Raw genomic sequence first — 12,164 nt, 5'->3', positions numbered from 1 at the left:
TACAATTGCTGTGATGTTGCTGAGCGCCTCTATGTCCACGTCGCAGAGTAATCTGGCCAAATTCAGCACAGCAGAAACCAAATCACGGGCCTGACGTTTTATACTGGAAGTAACCTATAATAAATGGGGTTCAAGGTTTTTAGGGTTCATGCTGTCGCAGGATACAGGCTAGTTCCTAGTGACAGCCCCAGGTATGCTTTCAGGAGTGTGAAAGAGCACCTGGAATTCACCATCACCGTGGAGAGATCCTCTAATACTGGCTTTGTTTAATACAAACACTCCAAATTCTGTCCAGTGGTATTTGAGAATGAAAAATGGATGATCATCTGTAACTTTTAGATTGGGCTGTGTTGTTCCACAGATACACTTCTACAATGCATCTTCTTAAAGTAGAGTGCAGAGTCACAAATTAATTGGCATTTTCTCATCAAACTTATGAAATCCTCCATTTAAAAATCACATAAATGTTTGAAATGTATTTACAAACTGAGCAGCTGCACTTGTTGAGTCATGCCTGGCTGAGCACTGATGAAACTCCATACAGCTTTGATTAGGAGTAAGACTCTGCTTGCACCAATTGCTTGTAATATCAGCACTTTCATATCAAAACTGTTTATAAATGAGAGCTCAAATCTCCAAATGTATAGGTACATTTGGGTTAACAGTTGAGTCCTGTTTCAATAGAGTCTGATTGGAGAGGACGCTGTGGGTGAGCACCTTTACCTTCTCTTGTTTTAGGATCAGCTGCAGCAGAAGATTATTTGCCCCGGGATTGTGACCTGTCTCGCCGCATCACCCAATGGACTTTATGTTACTGCTGGGATTGGAGAGAGCATCTACCTGTGGGAGGTAAATGCTAAAATTCCTGTTCACTGCAAATTGTGAAGTTTCAATCTAATAATTGCTGACTTCGCATACGATTATCCAGAATCAAGGTTTTGCAAAAACACACAAACCTGCAGCGGACTTAGTTTGTAGAGAATTCTTGTTAGATCAAAGACCATAAAACTTTGGAGAACTCAATAGAACTTTGTTTTCTTAACTTTTTTTATCCTGGGGAAAAAATAATGTTTCAAATCTAAATGATCAATATCCATGTTAAAAATAATTGAAAAGCTACATAAAATTTTCATGGAAACACTTGTCACTAAATGTTTGACTTGCTGGTTTTGTTTCTGAAGTATATCATTGGTCATTTGCTACAGAATTTGCAAAAAGCAGTTGCTTATTGGGGTTAAATTGAATGAAATTGGCAGGTACTGTAACTTGAAGCAGTTCTTTAAAATAACCACAATGTGGCACTCTATGCACGTTCAAAGCCAGAAAACCTCGCTGCTACTTCACATCCTCACTGGGGCTTAATTCCGATTTACCTTCATTGTTTTATGACTGACAGTAGATGTGGGACAGTTGAAGATTGATAATTGGGGCAGTCCTAGTGGAACTGAAGCCAGAATTATCGAAAAGCAAAAAACTGCAGATGCTGGAAATCTAAAGCAAAAACAGAAAATATTAGAATCATTCAGCAAGTCAGGCAGCATATGTGGAGAGAGCAGACAAGTTGAAGTTTCAGGGGTGGCCCCCTTATTAGAAATGAGTTTCAGATTTCCAGCATCTGCAGTATCTTGCCTTTTGTTTGTATTTAATTCAGTGCCACTTGTCTTCCAGAATGCCTATCTTGAAATTCCGTTCCTCTCTTCGGTGTGATTTCCATTTGTCTCTTACCCTTTTCACCTTCATTGCTATCTATTTCCCTTGTTCTTGATCATGTCTTTGCTAAGGCTTCACTTCCACAGGCATATCTCTTATCTCAACACCTGTCTCCAGCTCCGATTCATTCCACGTGGATTTTGGCTCAAATCCTGTTTTGAATCTGCTCACGATCACTGAAATCTCCATGATATTTAACTTTCCTCCAGCAACTGTTTTTGCCGCTTCATGAAATCTGCCCTCTCCACTTTGTGCTGCTGCAAGCATCCTCTGGAGCCCTCTTTCCAGCTGCACCAACTCACTTTATTTCAGAGTTAACCTTGCCCTCAGTTCCATGTCATCCTGTGCTTTAACAAAAAACTTTTTTTTTCCCCTTTCAGGTAGCAAGGACCTCAAGCTTGAATAACTCTTAGATGCCAACCTATCTCCTGATCCCTCTTCCTCTTCACTTTCTTCTGACCCCATCTCTCCATTGCTACATATTTGCTATCTTCTCTGACCCCTGAATAATCCATCCTCAGTAAGGGGCTCAGCTTCGTCCCCCTACATCCCTATCTCAATGAATTCTGAGCTGTACATGATGATGAGCTGTTCTGCTGCTGCCTTTGCCTCCCTGCCTACTTTTTTTTTAAACCTTTGCCTTGTCTCCAGCCTTTCTCATCCACCTGGACTCCACCCTCTGGACTCCTATATTCTCTTGATCTTTTTATTGAGAACTGCCGGCATGATATCGGTCATGTCTGTTTCTCACTCATTCTAATCTATCTCCATCTGAACTTGCAATAGCTGTTTTCTCAGATCCAATTCCGATATTAGAAAGAGAAAGAGCTAGTATTTATATAGCACCTTTTATGACCTAGGGACAAAGCACTTTACAGCCAATGAAGTACTTTTGAAGTGTAGTCACTGTTGTAATGTAGGAAACACAGCAGCCAATTTGTGCACAGCAAGGTCCCACAAACAGCAGTGAGATAATGACCAGATAAATAGGTTCTAAATTAATAAGCAGACCCTCAAATGTAATAATTTCTGGATTACTACCTGACCCACGTGCAAATTGGCATAGGGACAAACAGATCAGAGAGTTAAATGCATGGCTCAAAGAATGGTGTGGGAGACAGGGGTTTCGATTCATGGAACACTGGCACCAGTACTGGGGAAAGAGGGAGCTGTTCCGTTGGGACGGGCTCCACTTAAACCGGGCTGAGACCAGTATCCTGGCGAATCGAATAACAAGGGCTGTAGATAGGGCTTTAAACTTAAAAAAAAAAGTGTGGGGGGGGGCAGTGCTCAGGTGAGGGGAAATTTTGAAATCTAATGAGAGAAGTCAAGGCAACAAAGCAGTGTAGTGATTTGAGTAAAGATAAGTGGAGTGTGGCAGGAAGGGACAATAATAGAGCATCAACAAGTGAGGTCAAAGCAGGAAAAAATAGTAGAAAGTCAAAATTATAGGTTCTTTATCTGAATGCACGGAGCATTTGTGACAAAGTAGATGAATTAGTTGCACAAAAACTGAGATAAATGGGCTTGATCTAATTGCCATTACAGAGACATGGTTGCAAAGTGACCAAGATTGGGAACTAAATATCCCAGGGTACATGATCTTTGGAAAAGACAGGCAGAATGGAAAAGGCGGGGGGGGGGGGGGGGGGCGTTGAAGCCCTAATATTAAAGGATGACATAAGGACCGTGGTGAGAAAGGATCTTGGCTCGGAAGACCAGGAAGTAGAATCAGTATGGGTGGAAATAAGAAATAACAAGGGGCAGAAAACACTGGTGAATGTAATTTATAGGCCCCCTAATAGTAGCTATACCGTTGGACAGAGTATTAATCATGAAATAATAGGAGCTTGTAACAAAGGTAATGTAGTAATCATGGGAGACTTTAATCTTCATATAGAATGGGCAAATCAAACTGGCAAAGATAATTTGGAGGTTGAGTTCATGGAATGCATTCGAGATGGTTTCCAAAAGTAATATGTCATGGAACCAACCAGGGATCAAGCTTTTTTAAATCTTGTATTGTGTAATGAGACAGGGTTAATTAGTAATCTCACAGTAAAGGATCCTCTAGGGAAGAGTGATCATAATATGATAGAATTTCACATTGAGTTTGAGAGTGACGTACTTAAGTCTGAACCTAGAGTCCTAAACTTAAATAAAGCCAATTACATAGGTATGAGGGCGAGTTGGCTAAGGTAGATTGGGAAATTAAATTAAAGGGTATGACGGCTGAAAAGCAATGGCAAACATTTAAAGAAATATTTAATTATTGTCAACAAATATACATTCCATTGAGAAATAAAAACTCCACGGGGAAAGTGATCTACACGTGGCTAACTAAAGAAGTTAAGGATAGTATTAGATTAAAAGAAGAGGCCTAACATACTGCCAAGAAGAATAGTAAGTCTGAGGATTGGGAGAGTTTTGGGACCAGCAAAGGACAACCAAAAATTGATGATAAGGGAGAAAATAGAATATGAAAGTAAACTAGCAAGAAATATAAAAATGGATTGTAAGAGCTTCTATAAGTAAGTAAAAAGGAAGAGATTAGCAAAAGTAAATGTTGGTCCCCTAGAGGCTGAGGCAGGAGAAATTATAATGGGGAATCAGGAAATGGCAGATGCGTTAAACAAATATTTTGTATCTGTCTTCACAGTAGAAGAAACAAAAAGCATACCAGAAATAGTGGGGAACCAAGGGCTAATGAGAATGAGGAACTTAAAGTAATTATTATCAATAGAACATAAGAACATAAGAAATAGGAGCAGGAGTAGGCCAATCGGCCCTTCGAGCCTGCTCCGCCATTCAATAAGATCATGGCTGATATCCTAACCGCGAATCTAAACTCATGTCCAATTTCCTGCCCGCTCCTCGTAACCCCTAATTCCCTTTACTTCTGGGAAACTGTCTATTTCTGTTTTAAATTTATTCAATGATGTAGCTTCCACAGCTTCCTGGGGCAGCAAATTCCATAGACCTACTACCCTCTGAGTGAAGAAGTTTCTCCTCATCTCAGTTTTGAAAGAGCAGCCCCTTATTCTATGATTATGCCCCCTAGTTCTAGTTTCACCCATCCTTGGGAACATGCTCACCGCATCCATCCGATCAAGCCCCTTCACAATCTTATATGTTTCAATAAGATCGCCTCTCATTCTTCTGAACTCCAACGAGTAGAGTCCCAATCAACTCAACCTCTCCTCATATGTCCGCCCCCTCATCCCCGGGATTAACCGAGTAAACCTTCTTTGTACTGCCTCAAGAGCAAGTATGTCTTTTCTTAAGTATGGAGACCAAAACTGTATGCAGTATTCCAGGAATAGAGAAAATGTACTTGAGAGACTAATGGGACCAAAAGCCAATAAATCCCCAGGAGCCTACATCCGAGGGTTCTAAAAGAGAGTGAATGCATTGGTTGTGATCTTCCAAAATTCTCTAGATTCTAGAACAGTCCCACTGGATTGGAAGGCAGCAAATGTAACCCTGCTATTCAAGAAAGGAGGGAGAGAGAAAACAGGGAATTACAGGCCAGTTAGCCTGACATCAGTCGTCGGGAAAATGCTGGAATCCATTGTTAAGGAAGTGGTAACAAGGCACTTTGCCTAATCATATTATGATTTTCTGAGCCAACATAGTTTTATGAAAGGGAAATCGTGTTTGACAAATTTTATTCGAGTTTTTTGAGGTTGTAGCTTGCAGGGTAGATAAAGGGGAACCAGTGGATGTAGTATATTTGGATTTTCAAAAGGCATTCAGTAAGGTGCCACGTAAAAGGTTGTTACACAAGATAAGGGCTCATGGGGTTGGGGGTAACACATTAGCATGGATAGAGGATTGGTTAACGGATAGAAATCAGAGAGTAGGGATAAACGGATCATTTTCGGGTTGGCAGGCTGTAACTAGAGGGGTTCTGCAAGGATTGGTGCTTGGGCCTCAGCTATTTGCAATCTAAATATTAATGATTTAGATGAAGAGACCGAGTGTAACGTATCCAAGTTTGCTGATGATACAAAGCTGGGTGGGAAAGTAAGCTGTGAGGAGGACACAGAGTTTGCAAAGGGATATAGACAGGCTAAGTGAGTGGGCAAGAAGATGGCAGATGGAGTATAATGTGGGGAAATGTGAAGTTATTCACTTGGATAGGAGGAATAGAAAAACAGAATATTTTTTAAATGGTGAGAATCTATTAAATGTTGGTGTCTAGAGAGACTTGGGTGTCCTAGTGCAAGAAATACAAAATGTTAGCATGCAGGTGCAGCAGGCAATTAGGAAAGCGAATGGCATTTTGGCCTTTATTGCAAGGGAGTTGAAGTACAAGACTAAGGAAGTCTTACTACAATTGTACTGGGCTTTGGTGAGACCCCACCTGGAGTACTGCGTACAGTTTTGGTCTCCTTATCTAAGGAAGGATATACTCGCCTTAAAAGCAGTGCAACGAAGATTCACTAGATTAATTCCTGGGATGAGCGGGTTGTCCTATGAGGAGAGGTTGAGTAGAATGGGCCTATACTCTCTGGAGTTTAGAAGAATGAGAGGTGATCTCATTGAAATATATATGATTCTGAGGGGGCTTGACAAGGTAGATGTTGAGAGATTGTTTCCCCTGGCTGGTGAGTCTAGAACTAGAGGGCATAGTTGCAGGATAAAGGGTCGGCCATTTAAGACTGAAATGAGGAGGAATTTCTTCACTCAGTTATGAATCTTTGGAATTCTCTACCCCAGAGGGCTGTGGATGCTGAGTCGTTGAGTATATTCAAAGCTGAGATAGATAGATTTTTGGACTCAAGGGATATGGGGATTGGGTAGCAATGTAGAGTTGAGGTTAAAGATCAGCATGATCTTATTGAATGGCGGAGCAGGCTCGAGGGGCCATATGGCCTACTCCCGCTCCTATTTCTTATGTTGTTATAATCAGTTTTGGTTGAGAGATAAATATTGGCCAGGACACTGGGGAGAACTAACCTGTCCTTCTTCAAGATAGAGCCATGGGATGTTTTACATCCACGTGAGAGTTGCCTCCAGGAAACTGAGAGTTGAACCCTGGGGAACTGCACCCCACTGAGAATTGAGTGTTGGGAAAGTGTACCCAGGGATCAGCACCCTAGCAAGAGTCAGTGGCTGGGCAACTCCAGCAAGTCAGAGACTGGGGAAGACTGTTAATGTTTCTTTCTGGGCAGGAATAAAGTTCAAAAATAGAGTCCTATTCTTGTGCTTCCAATTTACTGAAAAACTGGAAACCTGAGTAGCTGGAACCACAACTGATCAGTGGTCTGCTGCAATCTTTTGATCCCTCACGAGAGTGACTGACATGACCAGCTCATTTTTGTGGCCCTGTAGTGCTCAGGGTGAGTAAATGGCACCACACATATGTTACCTTTTCTTTTTTGAACGGGATGCTTGTATTTTTGATGCAAGGTTGGTTTTTAATTTGTAAAGAATTGGTAGAATGAACTCAATGCAGATTAATATCTTCACAAGTGAATTTTGCTGGAGGCTTTCTCTGCCAGAAACCGTTTCAAGTGTACGTGACATCTAGAATAAAGATATGTAATCATGACTTGCTATAATCCAATGCACCATGGAATGGAAATATCTGGGCTTACTCAAGATTATGGACGAAGTGAGTTTGATTGCAGCTGAATCATCGGGGAGGGGGCTGAAAGCATTAACGAGGCAATATTCTGATGGTGCATTCTTGCGAAAGAAATGTATGCAGATAAATCTCAGCGTAGCCCAGGTTTTATCGGTTTATGCTGAAATTGCGCCTGGAGCACAGGAAAAATCTACCTTGTAGCCACGGTACACAACATGCCTCTATGCTGAAATCAGGAATCTACGTTTTGAACAAGTAATGTTGTGAATATTGTTTGAAACCAGTTAAAAGGGTTGGTAATAATGTTTTGCTTTGTTGTTTCAGGTATCTACCGGGAATCTCCTGCTCACACTGAACAGGCATTACCAGGACCTGACGTGCATTCGCTTCACTGATGACAGCAGCCACTTCATCTCAGGAGGGAAGGACAATCTCGTGCTGGTGTGGAGTCTGTGCAGGTATTGGATTAAATAGAAGGTGGTTTTAAGGGTGTCTGACTTCAGTAGGGTGTAGCATCCAATTGTGGAGATACGGTTTGACTGCTAACTGACTTGCAGCAGGTACCCTGTACTTTTTTTACTCTTGCGACTGTGCTCTACAGCTGTAATCCTTAGTTTGTCATTTTTTATAATGGAATGAAACAAACTTATTTGTTAAAACAATAGGTACTACGGTATTCAGTTCCCAGTTTTTTGATCTAAAGGTGGCGGAAAGATTTAAAAACAAACTTTTTATAGCTTCCGTCTGGTGGAGTTGAAATTCTGAGTTATAATTGGTGCAGGGCAGCCTGCTTTGTTGGGCCTGCCATTAAAATGAATGTGATGGAAAATCACAGGCAATTTCCTCAGATGTGCTCTCTGAGAGTGAATCACTCTTTGTCTTCATTGGCCACTCAGTTGCTTACGGTAGAGCTCTATGGGCTGCTTAACGACAATTGCACAAAATAAAACACTGAATTCACACAAAATCACTCCCGTCCACAAGCTAAATTACAAACTAAACTAAATACATTTTGTGTAATTGAAAATACGTAATATCGATCCTCCCTGTCCACAAGATAATTAACCCTGACATTACTGTTTAAATTTGCTGCGACCATGCAAACTGGAGGAGGCTGAATCACTGGCTTTGCAGGCCAGATATGGGTGGGACTCTAACTGTTCTAATCATAGATCAACAACATTGCCAATCTGGGATGCTGATTCCAACCTTCCCAGCAGGGGTAGGTGGCATTTGTTCAGTGTTGGGGAGTGACTGGGGTGGGTGTAATGGCTCTTTAGAGTTGCTAGGTGAATGGAGTACCTGATCTGACTGCTTTCATATCAACACTGTGTCTCATTTCTTTATATGTTTTTGAAGCTTGCTGAATGGATCAGCTCCAGTAGAGGTGCATAGCCTATGTGAGGTTATAATCTCGTTACATTTTATTTGCTAGGTTTTGTACAGACAGAAGGTCATGTGTATCTGACTGTGTTTCAATACATTATTCGTTAAGAACATAAGAAATAGGTGCAGGAGTAGGCCGTACGACCCCTCGAGCCTGCTCCGCCATTCAATCAGATCATGGCTGATCATCAACCATAACTTCACTTTCCTGCCCTAGATTATGTGTTTTGTTACGTTAAAGACACAATGTAAATGTAAACTGTTCTGGCACACTAGGAAAGAAAGGTTATACAGTGGGGGGAAAAAAATGACGAGAAGGATAAGAATTATCCTCCCATCTGAAATAAACATCTAACCTCAGTGAGCTCCGCCCAGACTGTCCTCGCTGCTCCTTTGGCTCTGAATAACTGCTCGTCCCTCAGCTCCACGATGGGAGGGCTGATCCTCCAGTCATTGCACCCAACCCATTGCAACTCTCTTGCAAAACAACTCTCCTTCCTGAAAGGTGTACTGTCTTTTCTCCCCACCCCCTCCCCATTTTCTCTATTGTTCACTGTCCTCCTTGTAAATCTCTCCCTCTTCTACACAAAGATTTCAAGATCCCACTCCTTGCTAGCTTAGTATGCGAGGCAGTTAGTAACTGTACCTTGTAGATGTTAGATTTTCAAGTTAGCATTCAGAGGGGATCCCAGGGCTTCCACAAGGGCATCAGATTTCTGTCATTGTGAGATTGGGAATGTGCTATGAGCACAGCGTCTTGAGCAGTTTCCTGAAAGTGTGGCATTATTTACATGGGGTCCCCCACATACAAAAGTATGAAAAACACTGATGTCGACCAAGAAGGTCCCAGGTCCCATCCGCAAGCTGCTCTGAGTTGCTGAGCTTAGTCAGGGCTGCAGTTGGCTTCCGAGCCTGGATCAGGGAAGGCAAAATTGGCCAGGTTCCCACCTCTGCTGGAAAGTAGAGTTCAGGTGAGAACAAAGATCAGGCTCAGCTATGATGCTGCTGCAGCCAACTAGCCTTGCCAGCACTTACTGTCTAGGCAGGCACATGGAAAAATGGCTGCTTGGAGTGGTAGTGAAGGGGTTACGTAGAACCTCCAGCAGGAGGGAGGTGGTTCTTGGCTTTTTACCAACTGCAGTCAACTGTCTTTCAGAAAATGCGTTGCTTGTTGGATACGGGGCTCATTTTTCTGTTGAAATTTCTGGAAAAGGAAGAAATTAAGCTTTAATGTGAATTTTCAAAGTACTTTAAGACACTGGCAAGTTTTCAGTGGAAAAATGGAAGATACCAAAAGATCCAGTGCAATGATACGTTTTTAAGTTTAGATTTCTCTTTCTGTTTCCCACTGTCTCTCTCTATTTCAGTCAGGAGTGTGGCACATCTTTCTGTGATTGGCCTCAATGCTACTTTGTTACGTAGGGCCAGAACTTGCTCCGACTGGTGTGGCAATGCTGTCCGCACATCCTGTGGACAAAGACTACGAATAAACTTACCTCGTGGTCTCCAGTGTCCACTTGCTCCCTTTTCAATTTTTTTTCAGTTCAGCGCTGTGATTTCAGCGTAGCTTCCTTCCTATCGATAGAGACTGTGGGAATGGAAGCCATGCCCACAGAACCTGTCAAGAAGAGAAGTCACACCCACAAGCAAGCAAGTATAAACCATTCATTTAAAGTAAACCTCTATGTTAGTTTAAATAAAAATTTAACATATCTTCTAAAAAGCCAAGCAAATGATTTAATTTAATGAAACTTACAGAAGTTAAAAATAAAAAAATTAAATTTTAATTCTTTTAATCAAAAAATATTAAAAGAAGAGTAATTTGACATTCCACATTTTAAAAATTTAATTTTTTGTTGTTTCGCAGTCATTAACAGTCACCGTGCTTTTAAAAAGTAGTGTAGGGCTGATATTTTCTAACGTGCCTTTTGGTGGCATAAGTATTTTCGTTTCAGCTGGACAGATGGGTAAGTTTACGAATGTTTAATGATTTCTATGATTTTAGCGTAGGTGGCCCTTTAATTCAGACCTGTCAAACCAATGGCAAAACAATGGGAGCAAGTTTGCGGTTTCCTTGTTTTAATGCACATTTGCAAACTTACTCCATTGATTTGCCGGCGGTCGGAGAGTGTGCCATTATGGAGCGGCGGCCTCGGGTGAGTAATTTCTGGGCCTAAGTGTGTTTTTGGAAGGTAACAATTTGCAGTCCCTCCTTTCAAAGGGGGGGAAAAAAACAGGATCTACTAAATTGTCACTGCTGAATATGTACTGTTTATATACAGTGCTACGTGAAGTGTGAAAAACACCTAGCATTCTAGGTCCTTCCAAACTTTAGTTGTGTCTGGAGAGAGCATTTTGAGGTAAATAACACTACGGTAAAGTAGTGGTGGTTACAGGTCTGCCACTGCTGATGGGAGCATTTTTAAGTGATGTATTGAAGCTGGTTTTATATTCATGTTATTTTAATTCAGATTAGGGGTACTGATTGCTGGCATTTGCCTACTTTTTTGTGGATCTTTGATTCTACCGTCGGGATAAGGAGTTGGATTTAGCAGTGCAAACAGTGGGAGCCAACACTAGAATCTAATTCAAAACAGTGCCAATGTTAAAAGCAGCTAGAGAGTATCGCAAAGAAGATACATTTGGTTTAAATATGATTTTTGAAACCTTATGATGACACTGGTGGCTTGTGAATTCAGAAATTGGTGAGGACTGTAACTGATACTCAGCATCTAGCTGAGAGACCGAGCTTCCCCGTAACTAAAGCTAGACAGCTACATAATTTGACTGTTTTGTCTGACTGAGTTAGTGCAGTAATATCCCCATTGAATTGTCTGATTCTATTCATAAGTCAGTTTGCCTGAAGTAGAAGTGTTTAAAAATAAATGTCAATAATGTAATGTTTGCGCCAGACCTGGTTAATAAGAGTACCAGAACTGATCCTATATAAAAGTGAAGTTCTGCTTTTTACATTGCTAGGCTAAATAAGCTGCTTTAAAATTGGAGGGTGATTTGTTAATCTACTGCAGGGTTGGAGACTGACAGTTTCTCTTACTGTGCTTCTGATAATTATTTGCAATTGGACATGATTTCCACAAGTTTGGATATTTTGACTGAGTTGTAGTCCAGTGGCTATCGAGGTGGAGGGGGACGAGGGGAAGGGAAGGGGAGACATTGCTTGTGATGGATTAATGAAATGTTTCCAATTTGTATTTTCTTCAATTTATTTTTATGTTGGTGGCCTTGCATGGTGTGAGGGATGATGGTAGTTGGGGGTGAAACCGTTTTCGTTCAGTGCTTATTTCAAGATTCCGGAGACTCGATGCTAAATGGATCTGATCAGTTGCATGTTCCACTGTTGAACTGTCCAAAGCCTGCCTTTGCTAGGATTTTCCCATGTGAGTTGGATTCCCTCTCATCTCAAGAACTGCTCAAGATCAAAGGATGCACTCTTGGAACTGTCTGTGCAGCTTTC

At 41.4% G+C, this 12,164-nt stretch overlaps 1 protein-coding gene across 1 annotated transcript in view; it reads left to right on the top strand.

The window, feature by feature from the left end:
• The window catches only part of wdr18 (WD repeat domain 18), a 137,765-nt gene that overhangs the window by 2,104 nt on the left and 123,497 nt on the right, over window positions 1-12,164 (top strand). Inside the window, exons 2-3 of the mRNA XM_067968162.1 lie at window positions 739-849; window positions 7,628-7,761. Coding sequence (XP_067824263.1) covers window positions 739-849; window positions 7,628-7,761 — 245 coding nt within the window. The remainder of the gene's footprint in view (window positions 1-738; window positions 850-7,627; window positions 7,762-12,164) is intronic.

Source organism: Heptranchias perlo, chromosome 29 (genome assembly GCF_035084215.1).
Source record: "Heptranchias perlo isolate sHepPer1 chromosome 29, sHepPer1.hap1, whole genome shotgun sequence".
Classification (NCBI taxonomy): domain Eukaryota; kingdom Metazoa; phylum Chordata; class Chondrichthyes; order Hexanchiformes; family Hexanchidae; genus Heptranchias; species Heptranchias perlo.
The sequence above is the reverse complement of the archived record's forward strand: the minus strand, read 5'-3'. Positions and strand labels throughout refer to the sequence as shown.